This window comes from Polyodon spathula, chromosome 19, assembly GCF_017654505.1.
Source record: "Polyodon spathula isolate WHYD16114869_AA chromosome 19, ASM1765450v1, whole genome shotgun sequence".
Classification (NCBI taxonomy): Eukaryota; Metazoa; Chordata; class Actinopteri; order Acipenseriformes; family Polyodontidae; genus Polyodon; species Polyodon spathula.
In genome coordinates this window covers 8,952,273-8,979,277 of record NC_054552.1, presented here as the reverse complement: position 1 = coordinate 8,979,277, position 27,005 = coordinate 8,952,273, and the positions used below count along the sequence as shown (strand labels likewise).

Genomic DNA, 27,005 nt, shown 5'->3' with positions numbered 1-27,005 from the left:
TTGGTTGGGCCTGTCTAAACAACACTTGGAAGATTAAGCCTTTCATGTATGAAATATTTTTAAATAGCTGAAAATATTTTTGAACACCAGAATATACAGTGCTCCCTCACTGTAATGTGGGTATCGGGACACAATACGAGCGTTATAAACGAGGTTGGGGGAGTGACATTACGGGCCTGTGTATGGGACGCAACACGTTATAAACGGGGGGGGGGGGTGGGGGGCGCTGTGGGACATACAACACACATCTGACTAAAATACAAAGTAAAATAACTCCCTCTCTATAATGCACATATAGTGAAGCAAAAATGTAACTTTGCGTGAATTAACCATGCATAAAGCACCATGTAATCAATGCTACTTTTTTTTTTTTTTTTTTTAAATAAAAAACATAACATTCCCACTCGTGGATCATTAAGTAGCAGTTTTTAAACTATAAATAGCCTGGCTAAATGGTGGTCCGGAGTTCAGTCTGAAGCGACAGACAAGCAAACCACCTGCAAGGAGGGGAGCAGGTCAGAAGAGGGAATGAACTCTCTTGAGGTTTGGCTGTCAGAATAGGGCTGAAGCGAAGCTGAAGTGTCTCATGTCCCAGAGAAAGCTGCTGCTCCTCACAGCAAAAAAGTAAATACGTTGGGAACGATAACCATGTAATAGGCCTATTATGTATTTGTAAAACAAATATGACTAAGATGTGTATGTTTAAGTGCCAGTGCAGCTTTTCTTCAGTTAGGATACGATCAAACATAAGTTAAACTGAAGTTTACAGTTTGAACACTGGTATTTACTGTAATAATATTGCATGAATCCCTGGTATAGGGAATTGGGGGGACATGCTGTAGGAGCATTATATCCAAGGCGCCTTATAGTGAGGGAGCACTTTATTCTTTTTTTTTTTTTTCATTGCTTTTATATGGAGAGAAATGGCATCCTCTTATGAAGCTGTCCTGCATTTGTGTTTTGCATATTTCATATAGAGTAGTGGTGTGGGTATTTATTTTTGATTACTAATATATATTTAAAAAAAAAAAAAAACTACCTGTATGAGGTTGCCATTCATGAAAGGGTTAAGACCTGGTCAAGTTTAACTAGAGTCCAGTAAACCTGGACATACATTGTTAAACTTTACTCTGGTTAATTTTGACCATCTGCAGGTGTGATAAAATATATTCTCCTCTCTTGCCTCCACCCAAAAGAATGGTAGCTGTTTTACTACACTTGGCTAGAGTAAACTGATGTAAATGGGCTTTTGTATAGGGAGTCACTCTGATAAACCAGTTGTTGCCTTAATGTGCTTTACCTGGTTATAAATTGTTTTTTGGTTTGAGCAGACTACAAGCCTGATGTCATCCAAACTATGTATTAAAGGTGATTTGAAAATCTAAGGGGAGGGTGGTTCTGCAGTTCATACACAACAAAAAATCCAACTGCACACTAAATATACTAAGGGGGAGTACATGAATCTGGTTCACTGTAACTGCAACCAGTACACCGAATGCTTTGATCCTCTACTAACGTTTAGATTAATTGCTTTTGTGTTCAAAAGGTGTTTGACTGCACCATATATTGTAACCATTTTTGGTTACTTTATCCAAGACAAGCTGTTACAAATGATTGTGTTTCATAACTGCAGTCCAGAATTATATCTGAAGCGGCAAAAAATACGTAAATTTAAATTGCCAAAAAATGTTTTCTTTTCTGTTAAGGTGGTTTGGTTTGTATTCATGCCGCAAACCCCTCTAATCATTATTTTTGGATGCACAGGTATCATGAGTGTTGGATAAAAATAAGAAATTTGTAGAAGTTTTCTCACAACTAGCCAGTACTTAACACGTTATTTTGTATCTAACAGTCTGAAGTAACTTAAAACTACAATGTGAGACATGGAAATTGTAAATTTTATTTGGGGGAAATTATATTCTTTTTAGTTTTTGGTGGCTGCTACTACCAGTTGATGTTGACTTGTTATATAAAAGCTCATTCTTTGGTCAAAAGAGCAGTGCTTTTTTTGTTTGGTGGATGTTTTGATTGTCAATATAATAGTCTTTGTTTATTTTGGAGGAAATGCTTTTGCTTCTTGTCACACCCAATGCAGGTTATTAAGCATTTGCAAGCCATTGAAGTTGCTGGTCATCATGCTTTACAGCTGGTCCACTGGGAGTATTTAAATAAAGGTGCAGTTAACCAGTTAAAACAATGACTCCAACCATGGTAACATGTCTTTGTTTGATTTGCAGGTCGTGGAGGTTCATTCAGACCCACCCGAGGAATTCCACACATGACAGCTCAGCAGGCAAATTAACCATCCACTGTCAATACCTGAAATATCCTCCCAACTTCACTCTATCCCTGTATTTTGCAGCCAGTCATGAAAAACAAACTTAAGCAGTCATTTACATACTGTATCTGAGATGTCAACAATCCATCCTGCCTGCGTATCAGAAGCCTTAATCTCTTTGTCCTGCTAACACCTGCATGTACACGAAGCAGCTTCACTTGCCCAAATGCTCTGTGTTTGATGCAAATATGCCAGATGCATTCTGCAATCTTTTTTAGGTACCCAGGAGCTGTGATGTTGCCTAGTGAAGATGTCCGGTTTAAACCACACAAACCAATGTATTCAGAAATGCTTTTTGAGCCTGAAAGCCAAACATTTAAATTAATAAAACCACAGTTCAACTATACTGTAAAAAAATAATAATAATAATAATAATAATAATTACAAAGGAAGTACTGAGGTATATAAACCATAGTTTCATGTTAATAAAATAATCTCTTTCATATGTTTGCAGGGAGATATTGGGAACCTCGTCCCGAAATCTCCCTGCAAGCATATGAAAAAGATGATTTTATTGACATGAAACTATAGTTTATATACCTCAGTACCTCTTTCTTATTTTTTTTTTTTATTTTTTTTAGTATTGTAACTCCTTACTCACATACCTGGTGCTGAAAAAGTTCTACTCCATGCTGTTATACAAGTCAAATATAATGTAAAACTATAAGAAAAGTCAAGTAGACCCATGCTTCAGCTGGTGCCTTCTTCAGCGTACACATTGAGAAATGGCATCTAGACACTGAGGAAGGTACTAACCAAAAATTTGCTATACTTAGTTTCTTTCAGTTTTACCTAAGAATTTTGATTGAGCATTTTAAAGTTGTGGATAAAGATACAACATACCAACGCTTGTGCAGGAAATAAAAAAGCTTATCTCCTTTGAGGGGGAACACTGATTAAATAATTAATGCTTGCATCCCCACTCCTTATCAACCGGTGATCTTGCCCACACGCACATGCCATGTTAAATTGTCTTAGCCTCCATGTAGAACCTCACTTCTGGCTTGTTCAGAAAGAGTCTCCCACTCACTCCATCCTTACAGGCTTCTCTGGTGCTGCTTATGCCACCCTGCTCCCAGAGAATAGCAGCAACGGTCTAAACTGCCCACAACTTCCATCACAGTCTTTACAGAATGTAGTACTGTATATGAAGTCTATAATGTAAATATACTGCTTGTATATTTATTGTATACAGTACCATTTTGGACTAACGATAGTTGTAGGTCTGTGATGTTGAAAAAGAAATAAAAATGTTTTTGTAGAAATTGAAATGTTTTGTGTTTATTTGAAATCCACATGCAATATTTTGCCCCCCCCCCCTTTTTTTTACCGTTTTAACAGAAACACCACGTTGAAATTAAACTACAGTATTTTTTTGTAAATGTAAACAGATAAAATATAGCACCTTTACTCTTTAGAGACTGTATAGAGGCAGCAATGTTGTAGTAGTGTCATGGAAACAATTTGGGTTCATCAACAATTGATTGTCAAATATACTGAAAAAGCAATTTACACCTTAACTAGAAAATACTCAGTGGCATTTGTAACAGTGTTGTATCACGGTGTGAGCGTGCGCTGACAGAGTAGAGAGAGAGGGTTTGCAGTTCAGAACGCCGCTCAGGCGTCCAAGTTTTATTTACAAACACGGGTTGCAGGAAGTTGCAGTTTAATCTCCCTGCCCTGCCATATCTAGCTACACTATTGTTTTATTTTTAAACCACCAAAATATATTTATAATAGAAACTTCCCCCAATATTATTCACAGGGCAGGCCTCAGCCCTGCCACACTGTTATATTGAAGATTAAAGACATTGAGAAAGTTTAGTTCTAAAATATTACATTTGCTGAAACAATTTCATAATATTTGCAATACAGAAACTGACAGTAGCACAGTACAGTAAATAACCCATCACCTATATCACATATTGAATTAATACACTACATGCATTAACTACATCCTGTATTTATTTATATATGGTAACCATTATCTGACTTTGCAGGGCTTCTCAAACTCAGTTCTGGGGACCCCCTGTGGCTGCTGGTTTTCATTCTAACCAAGCTCTCAATTACTTAACTAGACCCTTAATTGAACTAATAATTTGCTTAATTAGACATTTTTACTTGTTTTCAGCTCTTGAACAGTTGCATATTTCAAGTTAGCTACAACATTTGATAAGTAACTTGAACTGCAACTGTTCAAGAGCTGAAAACAAGTAAAAAGGTCTAATTAGGCACACTATCGGTTCAATTAAGGTCTAGTTAAGCAATGCAAAGCTAGGTGGGAACGAAAACCAGCAGACACAGGGGGACCCCAGGACCGTTTGAGAAGCCCTGGTTTGGTGCCTTTCGCAAAATACGGATAACGTAATTGATATGTGCATTACAAAAAATGTACCAAAAGCAAGGTTTTGTCTTGAATGTACGCAATTTAATGTTCAGCCTTGTCTATGTACACGACTACTTTATGCAAATAGTGATAGGATATGTATTACTACTGCAGTGTAAATAACAAGAAAATGGATGCCAAACCATAACCTTTCCTTATTAGCAAATACTAACAGAAAATCTAAATATTTTCGGATGATTAATGGTGGTGTAAATAAGGGACGAATTTATTTAATTTTCAGCGTAGCGATAGCGTTTTCGCTAATGAAGTGATGTACGACACTTTTGACCAGCAAAGTCCTTCTATATTTTTGTGAACTATCAATGTAATTCAATAATATTTTGTTTTATTTATTAAATTGCAGCATACAAGGCGTCGTAATGTAATTATATTCCCAAATATCTGTGAACCGTTTAAATGCAGGCAGTCGCAGAGGCATCTCTATTTCTGGGTCCTTTCTTATGCATGGACCCTTCATGTGACTAGATTGCCATGTGAGCTGTGTGGAAGCAGTAGTTAATACAGCGAGGGTAAGTGGCATCAGTCAGTTCATTTTTACTTTATTGATGATAATTACAATTTTTTTTCAGATAAGTGACAGATGTATACTACCAGTGCGCAAGAGATTTGAATAATAATGTGCAGTAATTATGCAGAATTGCTTTTCTTAATCCGCTTGCAAAATTGTCAATATTGCATGTGTGCCACATCTTAGTACTTGAGAAGTTGATTTTGAATAAACCATCATGTTTTTGTAATTATTATTTCAGTTGTCTTTGTAGTATATGTTAACTGAAGGGTTTGCATATACGTTTTCAGTGTATCTCCGTATTCAGGGGTGGAAATTGTATAGCAGTTACACCCATTCCAGGTTTTAATGTGTTTGATTAGCCACAGTGCGTAAGGAAAAAGCTCGTGTGTCTTATTAAACTCATGATGATAGTAAAACCAGGAATGGATCAAAGTGCTATGTAATGGGAGTCTTACTGGTATTTCCACCCCTCTTATTGGTCATTTTTAACATATGCCGAATTAGTTATACAGTTATACATTCATGTGAAATATGTACAGTGTATACAGACCGTACTCTCTTATATGTGATTTACAGGTTTACATTTTATATTTAGTTTTTCTTATGGGAAAATACTTATTTCAAATCATAATTATTCCCTTAGTTGGTACTGTGAGTGCTGGCTGTTTTAGTGCTGTACAGTACTATTTTTTTTTAATTTATTTTTTATAAATATAACACAGCTTTGGAGTTATTTTATTTATTTTTTACTGCCTATAAAAACTCACTCAACTCTTGTGGACAGTACAAGAAAAATCAGTGTGCCTAATTCGGTACTGAAAATAGATGTACCCAAATAATTGTATAATCTTAAAGCCTTTTCCTCAGCGAAGTGTTCTGGATGTTGGGTTGTGTGCCCTGGTTTTTCCCTTAGAATGGTTTGTGATGTTTACCAGCATTGTCTTTTCCTTGTCCTCTTCCCCCAGTAGCTCCCCTGGACAATTACAATGTTTAGGAAGAAGGTGGACAATCGGATTCGAGTGCAGATTGAGAATGGAGTGGCGGAGCAGCATCGCACACTGTTTGTGGTGGTGGGAAATCATGGGAGGGACCAGGTACGCGTTTGATCAAAAAAGCCATTTGAATGTGATGCATTTCAGTGTTCTCAATCTTAGCTCTCAGTTTCCTTCAGTCCAGTGTTTTCACTATGAATTGAAACGATTAAAGTTCTTGACAGGTTGTACATCTTTGAATTCCAGAAAAGTGCATTTATATTTAATGATGGGCTTTTGGTATAAGTTTCAACAGTTCTATGATAAGATTACATTTACTGGCAAATTGTATACATAAATTAATTTAAAAAATAACCAGGATTGGACAGATTCACTTTCCTGTAGTCTTTTTTTTTTTTTTTCAATTTATTCGCCAATTGTTTTTACTATTTTCTCCCCAATTTGGAATAGCCAATTATTTTTAAGCTCGGCTCACTGCTACCACCCCCACGGTGGGAGGGGCGAAGACGAGCACACACTGTCCTCCGAAGCATGTGCCGTCAGCCGCCCGCTTCTTTTACACAGGTGCCACACATCTGAGAAGACATGCACATTACAGCAGTTATGCAACCAGCAATGCGTCTCACCGTAGAGATCCAGACAAGGCAACCATGGAGGGAAAAATGTTTATCTGAGCTAGTCCTGATCAGATTTAGCATGGCCATAATTGCTTAGGTGGCTGTTGACTGTTTAATGATTTGTCTAGTTTAAAAATGTTTAGTGTGCTCCTAGAAATACAGCAGTGTGGTTGTTGTTGGTTATGGTACAGAATGAGCAATACAAATGCAGTGTTCCCTGCTTGTGTCTCCAGGTGGTGATTCTGCACCACATGCTCTCCAAGGCGACGGTGAAAGCCAGACCCTCTGTCCTGTGGTGCTATAAGAAGGAGCTGGGATTCAGCAGGTAGGTCAACTTCAGCAGCATTTAGGTTAGGACTTGGATCGAATAGATCCTACATCAGGTTTCCCATCAGATCTGTATTGGGGAGCATTTTTTAAAGATGCGGTTTGTTAAAATAATGCAGTTATAATTAAACGTTTATCTGTATGTAACCACTGTACAGAAATGTACAGGATAATTATCCTAAAGGTGTTGCACCAATTACAGCCTTGTTGTGCACAGGTGAGTGTACTTTATTCCTTATATAATACTTTCATATTATATACAACCTGGACAGCAGATGTATGGGTTTAAAATGGGGTTGGGGCACTGTGTACCTTAAGAAAAAAATGTACCACACCAATTTACACCTCTGCAGATTTAACACTGCACGTTCAACCAACAGCTAAATTTAACACTTAACCAGGTAACAAACAAGAGATCCCAGAGCACACAGACTTCTCGTGAATGTTTTTCAAAGAGACTCGTGACGTGAGGGCTGGTTCACTTTGGCACATTGGAAAGGTGCATGTATGAATAGTGCTTTAATTGTGCTGGTGCCCCCCTCTCCTCCCCAAGTCACCGCAAGAAGAGAATGAGGCAGCTCCAGAAGAAGATCAAGAGCGGGACCCTGAACATCAATGAGGACGACCCCTTTGAGCTGTTTGTTGCTGCCACCAACATCCGCTACTGCTACTACAACGAGACGCACAAGATCCTGGGCAACACCTTCGGCATGTGTGTATTACAGGTCAGTCACTGCCACCAAAGTACTGTAACAAAGAGACACTGAACCTTTACAATTGGTATTTATTAAAATTAATGCACTGATAATTGGTCGTCTTCTCTTTCACATAACTGTCCTTGGTTTATTTCTAAAGGACTTTGAGGCTTTGACTCCCAATCTCCTGGCCCGGACTGTTGAAACAGTTGAAGGGGGTGGCATTGTGGTGATTCTGCTCAGAACTATGAACTCCCTCAAGAAATTGTACACCATGACAATGGTATGATCTAACTTGTTGGATGTACCATTTTGGGGGGGATATGAAGGATAATTTTGTAATAGCTTAGCATTATCCATTAGAAATGAGCTAGTGTGATTTTTTTTGAAGCCGTTAAACAAGCCCCTTGTATCTACTTCTGCTCGTGAGTCAATGTTATGCAAAAAATACTGCCCTTTGGTTGCTGAAATCTGGCGGAAGTAACTAGCCTTTCGGATCTGCCTCAGGTAACAAGTGGCAGCATGTAGTGGTCGTTATCAAACCTCTACACATTTCAGTGCAGCTAGCAGTCTCTGCCTGCAGAGCTGTGACAGGAAACTCTTAGTGGTGTAGTCAGGGACATAGACGCTTGTGTCTTATAACCCTAAATTCAAGAGCACCATGAAACAAACGTTACTTTTCAAATCGTTGATAAAATAAATCAGAGAAAGACAGCACTTTTTTTCTGTTTACTCGATGGTTTATCCTGCATTCTGGTTAGGCCCCCCTCCACATGTCTGTTTGTTACACTCTCTTTGTTTCTTTCTCTCCTTTAGGATGTTCATTCTCGCTACAGGACAGAGGCGCACCAGGATGTGGTTGGGAGGTTTAATGAAAGGTGTGGTACCGGGACACTGTGTTCCCACATCATGTTCTCTTTGATCCTTGTGCCTGTTAACTATATTATGTCACTGGTTAGCCTTCTATAATGGCTTTGTAGATAAAACAGGCATTGTTAATAACCTAGTTTGTGTACATTCTCCAAAGGTGTTTAGTTGTAGGGACACGAGCTTCATCTCCACTGGAAACATATGTCCTTGTTATTCGAGGACACCCTGGCCAACCTAGCCCTCCCTCCCCCAGGGCAATGCTAGGCCAATTGAGCGCCGCCCCCTAGGAGCTCCTGTCCTTGGTCAGGACTCGAACTGGCAAAAAGGTGTTTTTTGAAATCTATTTAATGTGTTTCTTTATTGTAAAGGGTGCCATTTCTCCTGTCCCTCGTAGGTTTATCCTCTCCCTGGCTTCCTGTAAAAACTGCGTTGTCATTGATGATCAGCTCAACATCCTGCCCATTTCCAGCCACATCGCCAACATCAAGCCGGTCCCTCCTAAATCTCAGGTGGGTAGGGCTGGGTCTAAGTCTGGGACGGGGGTGGGGGTGGGGTCAGGGTTTTTGGCCAAGCCAATGATAATCAGCATTGTAAAATAATTTTATCCAGAACTTTTGTCAATCCATTTAATTTTTTTTTTTTTTGGTATTTCTAAATGTAGTACTATTTTTTGCCAAAAATTACTGATGATGAATTATCACCTGCGCCCATATGAATATATCTAGACCACCCATTATATAATTGTGAGGAAACTTCGTAAGGATATTCCTTAGCATAAGTTGTATCAGAATCCGGAACTATGTGCAGGCCTATGTCCATATATATGAATAATTCTGTCACAATGACATTTTCTAACATGACGGTACATTCGTTGTCATGGTGGTATAGGTTATTATTTACAGCCATTACGAGGGATATATTTAGCCTTTTAAAACTCATTAAGACGTACCGTCTTGTTAATCCGCTCCCTTGCTGTTCACTCTCTGCCCAGGAGGATAGCCAGACGCCCAGAGAAGTGGAGCTGAAGGAGCTGAAGGAGTCTCTGCAGGACACTCAGCCTGTGGGAGTGCTGGTAGATAGCTGCAAGACCCTCGATCAGGTAGAGACAATTAGCCAGACCTGTACTAGCTCAACAATTCAACCAGGACGCTGGGCTAAAGGTGTGTAGGAAGGCACCTTGGAGACTAGCCATGCTGGTGTTTATTGATTTCTGAGACACCAAAGTCACATCATACCCTGCATCACTGTATCTTTAATCCAGAGCTTGTATGTATAAAGAACAATTACTGTAGCTACAGAGGCTGCCTGTGCATTGCAAAAGCATGCAAATTCAAAACACATTTTTAGTTGCTGATTGAAACAAAAAGACTGCTGGTCCTAGACCTTAGTTTTAAGCAGTTCCAGAATATTTCAGCCTCCAGACTCTTCTTTCTGTTCGCTGTCAGGCCAAGGCGGTGTTGAAGTTCATCGAAGCGATTTCTGAGAAGACATTGAGAAGCACTGTCGCACTGACCGCGGCGAGAGGGCGGGGCAAATCCGCAGCACTCGGATTGGCTGTCGCTGGAGCAGTGGCTTTTGGGTACTATTTGGTTTTTGTTTCTCTTCTGTATCCCATTCACTAAATTAACTTTTAAAATGTAACCAGTTTGATAAGCTGTTGTTCTTCAATTGTGCCCTTCTCAGGTACATGCCGCTTTTTTATTTTATGTTTGTTCTGAAAGGTGATTTTAAGTGGTATGCACTAATATAAAATAGTGTTCATGCCAAGGGTTTCTTTTAAGAATGGGAAGCAAGAAGAGGAGAGTTGTGGATGTAAAACTGATGCAATTGTGGCTCAAACATTAGCCCCTTTCACACTGGCATGCTCTACCTGGGTTGGAACCTACTCGGTTAGAACCCGGTGTCATGCGGGACGGATACACGATTTCACGACCTGGGTGACTGAATGCGCTTATCAACGCCCCGGAAGTCACTGATGCTATCTAGTGGCTAAACATTTTAATTCTCATTTGTTATCAGGAGTCATTCGGTAACCGTGACTCTTTTTACATTGGTGCTTCGCTTCAGATAAAGTTTTGGGTCTGGGAGAAACTTGCCCTCTTATTTTAACAATGAAAGAGTAAATTTTCAGGGGGGTAAAATGCAACATTACCTTCATGTCACGAGTAATCTCGATTTAAATACTGTACAATCTTAAATAGTAATGGGGTAGGCATTTAAAAAAAGTGCCTTTCATTTTAACTGCAGTGTTACTTTCAACTCCTATACCTGTATCGGCTCACTGCATTTTTTTCAAGGTATCGCACTGACTAAATTAATTACGTTACTTAAATTAACATGAAATTCTTAAAACTTCAGTATAAAGCCATACAGATAAATAAAATGATGAAATGCATTAATACATTATAAAAAAAAGTTTGTATTTTCTAGCGGTTGCAACTGAGAATTGTTCCAGTTGGATTTGTAGCTGGACTGGGGTGTTTACGCTTCAACCTGTGTAGCTTCCAAGTTTTCTTATTTTTACTGTGATTGTCTGCAAAGACAACATGGCTTCCCAGAGATTGGATAATGTTTGATTTTTCTTCGGTACAGTTTCCTAGTAACTGAAGAAATTGTATTCTGGGAGATGTAGGGGAGGCAGACAAGCTGTGCAACAAAATTGCTGTGTGTGTTTTTACGCATTTATTGTAAATTTAGTGCGTATTACGGATTTTTTAATGTATAAAAACAGCAGGTAGGCTGCTTATCTGGACCACTGGATTGGCATTAAAAAAACAAATAATGAATATTTTACTTTAAGTATATTCACATTTTTTATCAGATCTCTCCATATACTCCATGTGAAAACCAAAATAACACTTAAATGAATTGATCCTAGGTTTTGTGGTTTGTTTATTACCCTATTCACAGCCACACAAGCTCTGCTGTTACTCGTCTCTAAACCCCAGATCAGATTTTCTTCTGTACAAGCCAATATTGGAGGCATCTTGAATAAGTCTGTCTTAAGCCTCACAAAGTATCTTTGACTTGCTAATTTGAAGTTTTTCTTGTATAATGTGTCTTCTGTCTGTCTTGCATCAGTGCTTACAAGCAAGTTGCATCAGGATTGGAATAATAATTGTTTATTGTTATATAGGTCATTTGTTTAGCCTGGATTTATTGTACTGAAGAATTATTTTGTTTAGCACAATTATTTTGAACAGTCCTCTGGAGCTCCATTGTATCCATGCCACTACAACCAAGATGTTCCTTTCTTTTATTGTAGACATTTGATCTGTTCTTTTTAGGAGATGCTGGATAAAGTCACAATGAATGGGAGTTGAATCATGATTTAAGATAATTGGGATTATCATAATTGTTTTTAGCTGATAATCTCTTTTGAGGTGTAAAGATGGGCCCTGTTTTCTAACTGCTCCCTCCTCTCTCCTCACAGCTACTCCAACATCTTTGTGACGTCCCCCAGCCCAGACAACCTGCACACCCTCTTTGAGTTCATCTTCAAGGGCTTTGACGCTCTCGAGTACCAGGTACACCTTACACTACAACAGCAATGCGAACGTATTGGTTTTTATACCTCTGCAGTAATATGTTTTTCTCAACAATCAAATGCTTTTGTTTTCAGGAGCACCTGGACTATGAAATTATCCAGTCTTTAAACCCTGAGTTTAACAAGGCTGTGGTCCGCGTCAACATCTTTAAGGAGCACAGACAGACCATTCAGGTGAATCTTTATATTGTATTCGTGTACAGTTCTGATGACAGTTATGCTTTACCTTTACAGCAGGGAAGGACATAAGACTCCTCTTGCATAACAGTTTCACCCATTCCAGGATTTACTACAAGCTTTTATTAGCCACAGTGTATAGGTAGCAAGCTCAGGTGTGTCTTATTAAACTCCTAAAACCAGGTATGGATCAAACTGCTGTGCACTGGGAGCCATATTTCCATCCCTGAAGCAGTTTAGAGTGGTGTAATCAATTGAAGTAAATACATATCGATGTCTTACAAGAAAGTGGTTCACGTAGTAGGCACAGAACTGTGTAAAGGTATCAGACCCAGCTGAGCAGTGTTTACGGTACCTAGAGATTGAACCTGTAATCATACCCAGTGAAATTTTAAATGTGTTTATAAAACTACAGCGTGTACTGATCTGTAGTCATGTTCGTTTAGCGTCCTTGTGAGGGGTGCTTGTATGAACTTGCAGAATCTTTACAGTCTGTACACAGCTGTTTTCTACGTCACATTCCATCTAATAAATGTATTTAAAAGATCTAAAAAGTGATAAAGGAAATACAAACACGTAGTATGTGGTACCTGTACCGATTACTTCAGTTGTACTTTATAAATACGGGTTAATGCTGAGTACTTTACACGGTGATACCAAAGTTTGACCCGTGACCCTGTTCTGCCTCCGCAGTATATCCACCCAGGGGACGCGGTGAAGCTGGGCCAGGCAGAGCTGCTTGTGATAGATGAGGCAGCTGCCATTCCCTTACCGCTGGTCAGGAAGCTGCTTGGGCCCTATCTTGTTTTCATGGCTTCCACCATCAATGGGTAGGTATACCATGCTCTGGAAGGAGCCCCTGGGGCTAAGACCAGTGAACCCATATTTGTAACAAAGTCTTCAAACAAGGCAGGCAAGTTGTGTACTAGCCATTCACCTTTTGCTTCACAAGCGAACGGAGCTGCTGACTTCACTGTCAGGCCCAGGACTGGTCGTAAGCAGTGGGGGTGTTGCTGTAATATTGTTCTAACCACACCTTTTTAGTGTTATCTCAGATAGTACAAAATTACATTTTATAAATGGCATATTTTTCCTATTAGTCTACTGTTTAACCATCAAAAACCTATAGATATTAAATGTCCTAGTGAGGGAAAATAAATATTTCTGCTCAGTAAATAAGTCAATTCCACTTTTGAAAATGTCAGTGACTTTGACTTTTGAGTCAAGTGTATTAAGTGATCACCTAAAATGTACAGTCAGCACTCGGTTATCCGTTACCCAGATACACATCAGTTGTGATTTACTGCCCTTGTATTAAGAATAAAATCAATCCCCATTATATATATATATATATATATATATATATATATGTAACAAATTAATGCACTTGCCCGTCACACATTTTTTTCCGACTTCATCACCAGTTTTCTGATACAAAGCCCATCTCTTCAAGGTTACAGTTTATCTGAATATCCATCACAGCCCACATTTATAAAAAAAATAACTAATACCAAATCAGTCTCTTATATTGTGCAGTTACACAGTGTTTCCTCCCGTTTCACCTGACAAAAATGCAGCCAAAACAAAGCGAACGAGACAAGCTAGGGTAATGTAACAGTTAATCATTAAACAGTTCTAGATACCGTGATTTCCCCTTTTTTTTAATCTGTGATCTTTAGTTGCTTTTTGTGCAATCATTTGCAAGTGAACTGTGACATTAGGGCCTTATCGAGCACTATATTCTGCAGTTTTGAATATTAGCTTTGGATATTGTGTTAATTCTGGAAACTGTTGTTAATGTTGTTTTTTTTTTAAATCTTTTGGTTTTGTTAAATTGCATTGCCTTTTATGATTTATGCAGTTCTGTGCATGGATAACATTTAGATTTTATTTTGTTGTTGGGTCGTTAATGGGAAATTTTACTTACCCCTACAATACGTACTGGATTTCAAAGTATGTACTGTATTACAGTTAATGTGTCGTCTCTATAGTTTTGACAAGTGATATTTTCAGAACAATGTTGTTCTGAATTAAAATACTATGTCTGTTAAAAGTACAGTACTGTACCAACAAAACCAGTACAGTACATCTGTGGAAGCCTGCTTATTTTAAAATATTAAACCTATTGCTTTTTTGGTTAATGTGTCTCACTTTCTCTCTAGCTATGAGGGCACCGGGCGCTCTCTGTCCCTCAAACTGATTCAGCAGCTGAGACAGCAGAGTGCTGAGAGCCAGCTCAGCCTGACCGCAGAGAACAAAACCACCTCCACGGCCCGCCTCACATCGGGTAAGTAGAGCCACTCACAGCAACCTCACATCGGGTAGGTAGAGCTGCACACAGCAACCTCACATCGGGTAGTTAGAGCCACATACATTGGCTGTGCACATCTGGAAAGAGTATACTAGAGGTGTGGGTCAGCATGGTTAGCTGGCTCGGGGTAACCATGCTGCAGATTTGGACTGGATTGGATTTGTTTTAAGTAGAATATCTACTCTGCTTAGTTTTTCTGGTTGCTTTTTAATGAGATTACTTACTTTTTTTAGACATTTTTAAAGCAGTTTGTAAACTCTTGTCTACAAGAATTTTCCCTGCCCGATCTTTTGAAAAAGCATTATAAATCCTAGAATTGGTAGAAAATATGTTATACTTTTACATACATTGATCGAAAGGGGGTATTAAAACTAATGACCCCTTTTCAAAGCATTATACAAACAACCAAAAAAAAGTTAAAGTTCAAATACAATATTATCCACTAATATTCACTCACACGTTTTTTAAATTGCTACATAGATCACTTTCTAACACCTTCGTAATCTAGTCTGGTCTTGGATGTGCTGGATTGCATTTCTGCTGTTCTGGCTCTATTGATGAGGTGCTTTCTGTCCACAGCGCGCTCTCTTCACGAGGTGACTCTGCACGAGTCGATCCGCTACGCCCCAGGTGACGCAGTGGAGAAGTGGCTCAACAACCTGCTGTGCTTGGACTGCCTCAGCATCCCCCGCATCATCTCCGGCTGCCCCCTGCCTCAGACCTGCGAGCTGTATCCTTCACTGCTGCTGTCAGCAGTACTGCTTCATTACATAGCAGGGCTATCAGTTAACCCATTGCAGTCCATTTATTCAGCACTTGTCAGACGCGTCGGGTTCAATTTATTTTCACACGGGCTGTTTATTTTACACATGCTGTTTTTTATTTTTTTTTAATTTTTTCAGAGTAAAACAGGTTTAAAAGGCATTGCATGGCAAAAAGACAACAGTACTGCATCTCCAGCCAAGCCCCACCCCTTGTTCGCTGTATTTTTTTACATACCTCTTTATAGACGTGCATACTGATAAATCCTCTCCTGATCATTTGTTTTATCACCAGACTCCTCGTTATCCAAGTCATTATTTTATTACTATAACATCTCCAAAACGACTATAGACCTGTGCTTTACGTCTTTTCGATGATGTCGGACAGGGTCCAACATCAGATTGGAAAGAGAAAATTGTAATGTCGGACCAGGTCCAACAAAGGAACGCAAAGGGTTAAGCCTCTAAATAGCAATTGATTAATTGGGCACACAGTCGAATTGTTCGAATAAATATCGATGATTGTACTGCCCACATACATTTTCACTCCGTTTCTCTCCTCCAGTGTGATTATTTTAATATCATTGCAGTAAAAGCTTGTGCACAACAATTGAATGCAAGGGGTAACTAGGCCTTGGTAGTGTTAGGAGAAGAAAAAAAAAAAACATTCGCAACAAGCATAAAGCAAGTTTAACATACTACAGGAGTATTACTAAAATATTTGTATTATTTGGAATGTAATCTATATAAACCAGACACAGTTTATGACCGTCATTTTTATTTTATTCAGTGACAGGTGCAGCATTACGCATTGCATCTTGTAAATACTGTATCACCTAACCTTCACTGTCTGAAACACACAATGCGGAACTCCCTGCCTAAAACATAATTATAATAATAATACAAACAAATTGATTTGCTTGGTTGATTGTTAAAATTACGTTTTAACATCACAAATATTCAATATGTAAGTTAATTTTAAAACTCCAAAGAATCGCAAACTATGTCTAGTCAGTTTTCTTCAATGTGCAGTTTATTTACACACTGTTTGCCAGGAGATACACAAATACATATGACAGTCGTTAATAAAAAGGGATGGAGAGCCTTTTCTGATTTGGTTACGAACACTCTCAGGATAACCTTAACGTTTTTAAACTTTAAAGAAATATAAACTAACAACCCTATAATAAAACTTGTCTTCCAATGGTCGTTAAATCGACCCATAGTAAGACATAGTACAGAACTGTTTTTCTGGTGTACGTCCTGCAGTTGCTCCCTTAGCGCCCTCTTGTGTAGATACTATGTAAACAGGGACACACTATTCTGTTACCACAGAGCCTCGGAGGCCTTCCTGCAGAAGCTGATGGCTCTCTATGTGGCTTCTCATTACAAGGTAAGAGCTGGGATTTCTGATCCACTGCACTTTTTCAGGACAGCTGGAGGGGTTGGCAGATTTTCCATTAGGGATTTATGGTAGTGGATAGTATCTGAAGGTTTTACACTTGTGGACTCTGAAGAAACTGGTCAGATACTGGTTGCCATTCAAGAAGTATACGTGATGTTCACTGCACTGAACTCATCTTGGTTTTTCTTCCTCCAGAACTCTCCAAACGACCTCCAGATGCTCTCCGATGCCCCCGCCCACCACCTCTTCTGTCTGCTCCCTCCTGTCCCCACGACCCAAAACTCCCTGCCCGAGGTGCTGGCTGTAATACAGGTAGGAAACTTTTCTACCTTGTTGATGGTTTTTGTTGTAACCCACATGAACGAAGGTTACCAAGAGTATCAGAATGTTTTCCATTAATCACCCAAAGCAAAGTGGGCATCTTGGTCTCCATATGTTGGATATTGTAACCCCCTATTTTTTTTCACCTGACAATTTAATTTAAGGTAATTTTTGTGATGTCCGTGTAATTGTTAACTTAAATAGGTGCTACAGTAGTTGTATAGTTTGTCCATGATCGCAGAACTATACGGTGTGTAATTGTGAGTTCCCCTGTGGATTGCCCCTCTAGGTGTGTTTGGAGGGAGAGATCTCTCGGCAGTCCATCCTGAACAGCCTATCACGAGGGAAGAAAGCTTCTGGGGACCTCATCCCCTGGACTGTCTCTGAACAGGTAAGTGTGGCTCAACACTGCTGTGCTCTACCACACATCCAAGACAGCTCTGCGGTCTGCTGTTAAACTAACAGTCAATCATGATTGGCCAGAACTTAAGATCAAGCTTAGCCTAGCTTCTTCCGTAAAATTATAAATTAATTTAATAAATAACTAAGTTGATGTGGAGAGTTGATTGAATCCAAAAATAGTGGCTGCTATTTGTTTTTCCTACAATGTTCTTTCCCAGCTAAAAGTTAAATTGGGTGCTAAGTAGACACATTTCAGTTGATGCCTTCGTGCCTTGGTGTAATTTTCCACAAGGCGTCGGCCAAAACATCTGTGTGCAAGTTTAAGGTGAACTTCAAGAGGATGTATTGAAAATTGTACAAGGGGTACCTGACAATTACGACTTTGAATAATTATATATAACTTTCTATCTATAGAAAACATGTACAGAAGTTAATTGTATAATTGTATGACGTTCAAGCAATATTCTCAAATGACATGTATTTTAAGAGTGTGTGCCTCTCCAGTTCCAGGATCCTGAATTTGGCAGCTTGTCTGGAGGGAGGGTCATTCGTATAGCAGTGCATCCAGACTACCAGGGGGTAAGACTCGGACTCTTCTAGATCTTGAAATGAAAATAATGTTATAAAGTGTGTTTCATAGTTACTGTTAAAACTCATTCTAGGATTACAGAACTTTCACATCCAAAAGCAGAGTCCCTTTTTTACAAAAGCATTCTCATCCTTTTTTTTTGGAGTACCTGTATTGCTCTATTTGGATCTCCATCACTCTGTTTCAGATGGGTTATGGGAGCCGAGCCCTGCAGCTGGTTCAGATGTACTTCGAGGGTCAGTTCCCCTGCCTGGAGGAGAATGCCTTACTGACAACCAGTGAATTCACTCATGTCAACAGTGAGGTAAGCACAGTGCAGTCGGCCTAGCTGAAGCGCCAGGGTTTAATCCACTTGAGACTGCAAAAAGACCATTTTGATCCCTTTTATTGGGCCATAATATGCAACTAGCCTGTTGTGTCTCTGGTCCTGCGCAGGCTGTGAGTCTGCTAGAGGAGGTGGTATCTCCCCGGAAGGACCTTCCCCCTCTGCTGTTGAAGCTGAGCGAGCGTCCAGCGGAGAGACTCGACTACCTTGGGGTCTCCTATGGGCTCACCCCCCCACTGCTCAAGTAAGTGACCGGAGAGCGAAAGCCTGGAATCCCTCCAGCACTGACGCCCCGACGTTGAACCTCAAAGCTGAGCCTGTGATGGCTGAGGATGTAATCTTCAGTACTTGGGCACTAAAGGCATTACAATCTGCTACTCTCTGCTCTTATAAATCTGTATTTATGATGTTTTTATTTAACATTTCTGAATATTCTAGGTGTTTTAAAGAAAGGTGTTTAAAGGTGTTTTTCAAGAAAGCATGCCCACTGCACAAAAAACTAATTGGACCACAGTTAAAAACAGTCCTCTAGTTTGTTAAAGAAATAAATAAATGAAAATGTTTTCTGTTTTACTGCAGATTTTGGAAGCGCGCCGGTTTTGTCCCAGTGTATCTAAGGCAGACCCAGGTGAATTGAGTGTTTTGCTTTCTGTTCTGCATTGTCACTTGGATTTTCTTGAAGGAGGAGATTTGTTAATAAATTCACTGTAAAGCTAGTTTTAAAAGATTGTATTTTTTAGCTGGACTGCCAAGGTCCTTAACCACAAGGTCATGAAAGATTTGTATTCAAATAACATTAGTAAATGTTTAGTCAGTGCTGCTATTGTAAAATAATGTGTCCTCTATTCCATTTAAGAAGTTTCAAATTGGTGTATTGTGTTAAGGGCAGAAAAGGAGTGCCAAAATATTAGGATTCTTGACAGACATATGCAAACCTACTTTCTGAAATAGGAAGAAGCCTCACCTTGTACGTTTTATTGTTTTTTTTATTTTATTTTTTATTAAATATTGTCTGTTTTAAATTGAACGTTTTATCAACAAGGGGGTAGGTACAATATCAGGACTGTTACATAATTCATAATTGTTTTCTATATCTACCAGTAGGTTAATATTTGTCTTGCAATAAGAACCTGTGGTATACATTTTACAGACCCTAACCCAATGTTATGTTTGAAAAGGCAGTTCTAATAGTCAAGTCGTCCTTCCAGCTGCAGCTTCATAGCTTTTGGTCCCTGTTGATGTTTCTGCACACTGTGTGGGGCTGGTGTTGTATGTGATTCAGCTCTGCTCTGTCCCCTCACAGAATGACCTGACTGGGGAGAACACCTGCATCATGCTGAAGGAGCTGAACACAGAAGAGGCATCTCAGCAGAGCAACTGGCTCCCTGCCTTCTGGAAAGGTAGGGTGTGAGCATCGAAGAGAGAGATGCAGTGCCCGGGGGCCTAGGCTGAGGAGGGTCCTCAGCAACTTTGGTGGTGCTTGTCTGTTTTAACACTTCACTGTCACAGTGATTTAAGATGCAAGAAAACGTGTAACAGTAAAGCAAACCTTCAATGTGATTTGTCAATGTTATAACAATATCTTTTGACATTGACACATTTTACAGCTTGTTTCTCTTTTTTGTTACTTGATATTATCAACATTGGAGAATTTAGGAGATGTATGTATTTATTTATTTATTTATTTATTTTTAAATAAACCAACCAAGCAGATAATGACCAATTATTTGCATAGCAAGTTTTATGGGAATTATGAATTCAGCTTTTAGAGCCCTACCTTGCACTGTTCGTAACCTGTGATCAGCCCATTTCTGATTTTGGGTTCCATTCCAGTGCTACATTAACTCATCTAGAACAAGTGGCTGGCTGCTGGTGCAGTCTGTCTGTTCTCTACTTTGATACATAAGAGTCCCATTGCCATGGCTACTATTGATGTACCTATCGCAGTGTTTAAAGGCTTTCTCTGCCTTCTTTCTCTCTCAGATTTTCGCAAGCGGTTCCTGACATTGTTGTCCTACCAGTTCAGCAGCTTCCCCCCTGCGCTTGCACTCAACATCCTGCAGAACAAGAATGCGAGACAGGACCCAGATCCTCGTAAGTAACCCTCCAGTCTGGAAGGCATTCTGAACACCAGGGCTCTGCAGATACTCAGATTTCCCAAGTAACTCCCTTAACATGTTTCAGGACAGCAGGTATTAATAAAACAGAATCGTGTTCTCTGCAACTGTTTGTCTTACCTTTTTGTTTTGTCATTTTGATTAACTTTTTTATTCTTACTAAGCCCAACTCTTCTAAGGAGTTTCCAATAATAGTGAAAATGATTTGTCCTTGTAAGTGTTGAACACTCGTCACTGAAACTGCTGAATTGTTACTTGGAAAATCTGAAAAAATCGCACACCCTTACCAAACACAACCGTTTCAAAGAGGGCTGATGTTTTAAATTAATTTCCCAAGTGTGATTTGCTTCTCTCACTCAGTTCTGAGCCGTGCTCAGCTTGATGCTGACTTCACTGCCTACGACCTGAAGCGCTTGGATATGTATTCCAGGAACATGGTGGACTACCATCTCATCATGGACATGATCCCCAGCATCGCCAAAATGTTTTTCCTGAAGCAGCTCGGAGATATCTCGCTCTCCGCAGCGCAATCAGTACGTAGTATCTTCATCGGAATATTGGGCAGTTGTAGTTCTAATTCTAGAATGGCAGAAAAGAGAGTCTTTACTGTGGGAGTGCGGCAATACAATATGCTGCTTTTTTTTATTGGAGTGTTTTTTTAAGTAGGTACCAGTTCTAAAGAAAACGTAATGGAAATGTACTACTGTAAAAAAAGATTGCTTTATCTTCTTGGTCACCAAAGTATGCTTTTAATTTAAGAAAGCCAGTTAAATGATTTAAATCTAATAGACATTGTCTGAAGGTGTGTGGTTTGATGTGGGTTGGTTAGTGAGCTCTGTGGTTCTCGTGGTTGGGGTGGATATGGTTTTTATTGAATGCTGTTTCTAGGATGTGATTCCCTTGTTTCCAGGCTCTCCTGTTGGGCATCGGTCTGCAGCACAAGACTGTGGACCAGCTGGAAAAGGAGATTGAGCTTCCGAGCAGCCAGTTAATGGGCCTCTTCAACCGTCTCATTCGCAAAGTGGTCCAGGTAAACGCCACTGTCTGCCTCTCTAAGACATGCTTAACTTCCATCTACTGTGCACACCAACTGTCTGCTCTTCTGTGCAGACTAGGTGTATCTACAGATCAAGCTGTATGGTGGCCCAGATGATGAGACACTTACCATTTCCTTATGACTCAGTAGGATATTTAGCAATAAATCCCCATTGCTCCATTGTAAATGAACTGAAGTGTATGTATAGCATACTTTTAATGTTTTCTATAATGCAGTTTTTTTTTTTTAACTAACCTGTTAGCAAATGTGTGTACCTGCCTTGCTGGCTGTTTTTCTTGTTGATTTTCTCTAGCTATAACCATGACTTCCTGTGTTGGATTCCTTTTCTTGGCAGGTGTTCACCAGTATTCAAGAGAAAGCTGTGGAGGAGCAGATGGTGGCTTCCAAAGAGATAGTGATGGAACCAACGATAAAAACACTCACAGAGGATCTGGTATGGCTTGAATTGTTAAACACTTGGAATTTGTGAGGCTGGGTGTTTTTGTTACTGTAATAGAAAGGGCTCCCCCACACACTCCCAAATATGTAATATAACACTGTAATATATAATATGACACTAGTTCCCTGGTCTAAACGCTGTAGATTTAGTTAGAAAAGTCTATGGTATACCCAAAACCTGACTAAGCTGGAAATGCAAAAATTACACAATAGCTACCCGAGTAAGTAGTAGTTTATCCATACATGTTCTCATAAATCTGAAGAAACAGCCTAGTCCAATAGACAAATCCTGCAGCTTCTTGTTGTCACTGAACGCTGAAACTAAAGCTAGAGATGGCTCTGTGACCCCTCTAACAGGATGAAGCTGCCCAGGAGTTCCAGGAGAAGCACAAGAAGGAGATGGAGAAGATCAAAGAGATGGACCTCACACAGTAAGCACCTGACACTACGAACAGGAGGGGCAGTCCTCAGGTTCTCAATTCACTCAGCTTTGTCTGTCCTGTAAAATCTATATTATGAAAGCTGTTCCTTGACCTTCGTAGATAGATGCATACTATAGAAACAAGATGATCAGCTTTATTAACCCACCCTACCATTGAAACAAGGTATATTTTGCTACAAACTGTTGCCTTTATTCCTAGCTTTTAGTACACACTTAAAAAATCTTGAGATACCCTTCCCTCCACAGGTACATGATTCGCGGAGACGATGAGGAATGGAATGCTGTTTTGAATAAGGCAGGGCAGAAAGCAGCCTTAGTCAGCCTAAAAAGGTGAGACCTCATGATGGAATATGCATTCCAAGACCAGAAACGCTACAGTTTGAGCTTTTATTTACAAATCACAAACCCACACAACAACAAAACCCTACTGCACAGCACCTTCACCATTACTGCCTCGCTACCACCAGTGATCACCCTATTTATACACCTGTGGCTTTAATTAATCATTGAATCACATATTCAGTTCACACCTCCAGCCACCTCCCCACAAGATTTTTGTAGGGAGGAATTTAACCCTCTACCTGCCACCCAATACTCCACACACACTGTGCCACACTGTCACACACCTTCATCAGCCGATTGGCTATTTTCATTAGTGACAGGGCAGCTCCAAATCAGCAGTAACTTAATGTATTGTACACCATTCTTATTTTAATTATATTCACAAAGTTAAGGGAAGTTTGCAAAAGGATGTTAAGTGGTATTACTGCTGTTTTTCCTGCATCCACTGGAGGCTGTGTTGCAGGGGGCTAGGATAATGGTTGAACTCTGCTGTACCAGATGCACTTAGAAATTAGATGTGTTTCTGGGAGCTGTATTGAAGCCAAAGGGGTGCTTTGGAACTTCAGAGTTTAAAAAGTCACCAGGACATGATGGCTAAAGCAGAAAATGATACAAAAGTGAATCTGTACAAAAATGATGTATTAACTCTTAACATTTCACGCCCATACTAAGTTTCTCTTAAGTTGTGCAATACTACAGTGGAACATTGCATTTGCGACCAGCACATAACCGCCCTGATCAATTAACCACCTCACAAAATAAATAAATATTAAAATGAGTAATGGCATTGGCAGAACGTGCAGTGTCCGCGATGGAAACAGAAAGAAAGCGTTATAGCAATCGGCATTTTGGTGTGTTCCCCTAGGCAGTGTACGTGTAGCAGTGACATTTCAATACACCACTTGAGAAAGCTTTGTGTTTTACTCTTTTTTTTTTTTTTTTTTTTGTGCAATGTGTTTATATGATGGAGTGCACTGTTTCGTATATTGGCATTGTGTTGTAGCTTTTAAATGCATTTGAATTAAACAAAGCAAGCTTCATAAATGCATTGCTTACTGACTATTTGTTTAAAATAGCCATATCAATATTTAAACCAAGCTTTTTATCAGCTTTTGGCAATATCAAGAAAGAGCACAAAGTACCGTGACAGAGATATTAAGAAAGCAGAATCAGGGAGGCAGGGACTTCTAGAGTTAAGAAAGAAGCCATCCGTTGCAGGTTACTGTACATCTACTGTTTTTTTTAAAAGCTTTGCGTAGAGATGGCTTATAATAAACTGCATATTGTAGCCTAATTTAATCTCATTTACATTTTTTACTTTTAAAGCAAAGGATTTCCCTGGGTTTAGTCCAAGTGTTATTTTTGTTCAGTAACCCGTTTATGTATGTGTAAATGTCATTTTCTATAGATGAATGCAAATCTGACTTTCACATATCCGCCTGTACCCTAGTCCACAAGGGGTAGGATATGTGACGTTGTACTGTACTTCATCATCAGACCATATGATTTATCTATTTGTTTTTAATTGAGATCCCAATAAGCGATCATTAGCCCGATGATCTTAGTTTTAACAGCAACTCTCCCCTTTTCCTTTTTTAAAGCAATAAGAAGAGAAAGCTGCTGGACGCTCCCGAGAAGGAGGAGCCTCGGCAGAACAAGAAACTGAAAAACAGGAACAAGGAGAAGAGCAAGACAAAGAGAGGCAAATTCAACAAGTGAGCCGCTGCAGAGACTTTCAGAGCTGGCATTTAGGAGTTATACATTCTTTTATTTTAAATACATCCTCTATTGTTTTAAAACCAACCCAGTATCACCAGAGCTGTGCTTCAGGTTGAAAATTGACTTGTTTACTGGCTGGGGGAACTTTAGACTCCCATCAGCCCTCTCTCCCTCTCCTTGTAACATCTGGGGTTTCCAGGTGGGAAACTGCACGTCTGAAAGTGCAACCAACAGGACTTCAAAGCTCAAGGTTAATGAAGAGCTGTAGTCTTGAAATGAAGCTGGAATGTAAGAAATGGCTTTAATGTCTGTATGCTATGTAAAGAAATAAGAATGGTTGTTGGAGCGGATGTTAGTGTTTTGTTATTATTTTAATAGTTGTTAACACCTACATAAAATGACATTTGCATAAAAAGCAAACAGACATGTAAAGTTAGATTTGCAGACACAATAAAAGCCCTTTTTGTAAATGTGTGAGACATTTGTCATTTTGGTATCCTTCCCCAGAAATGTATGTTGAATTTTTTTTTCTTTGATTATAACTTTCATGTATCTCTTCTATTTTAACACATTTTATAGGTTTCCTCTTAAAAATGCTTATACAAAGTTTAATCAAAGTTGGGGTTACCAAGATGCAACATTCATTTAGCCAATCAGTGGACCTTGAATCTTATGCAGAGTGATTCCCACAAAGATTAATCACAATTGGATTGATGGTGCTCAAGATGTAGCCAAAAAACGTGTGCCATTCGCACATCACCAGGGATAATAAAATATCTAAGGCAGGGTTTGGTCGTCTCCATTGTTTGAACCCGTGTGTGTACAGAGCTTCGCTGACGGTATCCAGAAAATCATTAAGCCTGATCTTTACAAGCGGTGAGTTTCATCCTGCAGAACCAATCAAAGAATATTCACAAAGCAGTATTAACCTGTGTGGTTTGGTCTAGCCTAGGTCAGTTTGCTATACACAAGCGTTATGAAAATCTGTAGAATGTGTGTGAAGCATTCTAGTATGAAAGGTAAGGTGTGTGTTTTTTTTTTAAAGGTTTCTTCTTGTAATATAACAAATTAAGAAATACATATATCCCCTTCAGTCACTGCTTGTATAATTGCACCATCTTTTACTTGTCCATATACGGGAGGCTGTGTGGTCCAGTGGTTAATGAAACCAGTAGGTCCCTGGTTCAAATCCCAGCTCAACCACTGACTCGCTGTGTGACCCTAAGCAAGTCACTTAACCTCTTTGTGCTCCGTCTTTCAGGTGAGGTGTTGTTGTGAGTGACTCTGCAGCAGATGCACAGTTCACACACCCTAGTCTCGTATCTTGTAAACCGTTTTGTGATGGTGGTCCACTATGAAAGGAGCTGTATAAAAATAGATTATTATTATTATTATTACTTTATAAATAAGGCTGATGGTTTTTATGAATTACATTTTTAGCTGTCTTTTTAGCTATTTGAGTTTTATGCAGATACTCCCAAATCTTTTTGCTTTTTGTATGCTGTATAATATTGTATTCTCTTCGGTTACTTTCCAAAATGCTTGGGCTGTTTTTCATGTCACAATATGTATAGTAACTTGACAGTACTTTTTCGGTTGCACACTTAAGTTGTACCTTCTTTCCTTTGCTGTCTTACACAACAAAATCCTTATAGTCACAGGCACATTTTGGTTTTTTTTGTGTGTTTATGCTTTTTTTTTTTTTTTTTTTTTTTTTTTTTTTTTTTTTTACATTTCGCCACAATTTACAATTCTGTTTTAAACTGTTACTATCTAACTGTAATATAGCTGTAAAATCCTGCGAACAACCCTACCTTTCTAATTGTAATGTCATTTTAAGTCATCCCTGTCAACGCCTCTCTCTCGAGATTTGTAAGCCTGTTACGCCCATGGGTGCCTCCAATAATCCTAGTAGCTGTCCTGCAATTCCTCTGGTCTCCCCTTGCTCCTCTTCTCTGCTCCCATGCATGGGGGGGGTGGGAGGCGGGATCCCGGGCCCTGTCGGTGGAATACCACAGAATCTATAGGAATGAGGCTTGGGATAAGCAGCTCTCTCTAGAACCCAGACAGCTGCCTCACCATCATAGATCAGTCTGAAAGAGATGCCAACTCTAAAGTGTTGAAGACCCATGCCTGGCCTGGGTCTGTCAAATTGCAGCTTCTAAATTGGAGACCCAGTAGAAAAACCTAGAAAACATTACCCCACGCAGCTGTGCAGAAGCTTTCCGACAGCCTAGCCGTTCAATTGATTATTCGTGTTGTTCCAATCTCACATTCTTGACCACTGTCTGTGCG

The 27,005-nt window shown here is 39.4% G+C and overlaps 2 protein-coding genes and 1 non-coding gene across 4 annotated transcripts in view; all 3 read left to right on the top strand.

The window, feature by feature from the left end:
* The window catches only part of LOC121294582 (caprin-1-like), a 29,810-nt gene extending 26,207 nt beyond the window's left edge, over positions 1-3,603 (top strand). Inside the window, exon 19 of the mRNA XM_041218421.1 lies at positions 2,238-3,603. Coding sequence (XP_041074355.1) covers positions 2,238-2,302 — 65 coding nt within the window. The 3' untranslated portion in view covers positions 2,303-3,603. The remainder of the gene's footprint in view (positions 1-2,237) is intronic.
* A 1,562-nt stretch (positions 3,604-5,165) lies between these two features.
* nat10 (N-acetyltransferase 10) lies at positions 5,166-25,180 on the top strand. Of its 2 annotated transcripts, none has more exons than XM_041218983.1 (29): positions 5,166-5,254; positions 6,225-6,350; positions 7,099-7,190; positions 7,746-7,917; positions 8,048-8,170; positions 8,704-8,765; positions 9,152-9,266; positions 9,749-9,856; positions 10,203-10,336; positions 12,191-12,284; positions 12,380-12,478; positions 13,175-13,311; positions 14,644-14,768; positions 15,372-15,522; positions 16,850-16,946; positions 17,154-17,270; positions 17,569-17,670; positions 18,186-18,260; positions 18,458-18,574; positions 18,706-18,839; positions 19,175-19,223; positions 19,899-19,995; positions 20,579-20,689; positions 21,073-21,245; positions 21,623-21,742; positions 22,104-22,202; positions 22,565-22,638; positions 22,896-22,979; positions 24,593-25,180. In XM_041218983.1, the coding sequence occupies exons 2-29, from the start codon at positions 6,243-6,245 to the stop codon at positions 24,708-24,710; spliced, it is 3,087 nt and encodes a 1,028-aa protein (XP_041074917.1). In that variant the 5' UTR covers positions 5,166-5,254; positions 6,225-6,242; the 3' UTR covers positions 24,711-25,180. The 2 variants fall into 2 exon arrangements, with proteins under 2 accessions (XP_041074917.1, XP_041074916.1); XM_041218982.1 differs by having other exon boundaries at positions 5,169-5,254; positions 6,222-6,350.
* Positions 20,374-20,501, top strand: LOC121295153. The gene has a single exon (XR_005946873.1). It is a non-coding gene; the product is annotated as a small nucleolar RNA SNORA54 (small nucleolar RNA).
* Positions 25,181-27,005: the final 1,825 nt, after the last annotated feature.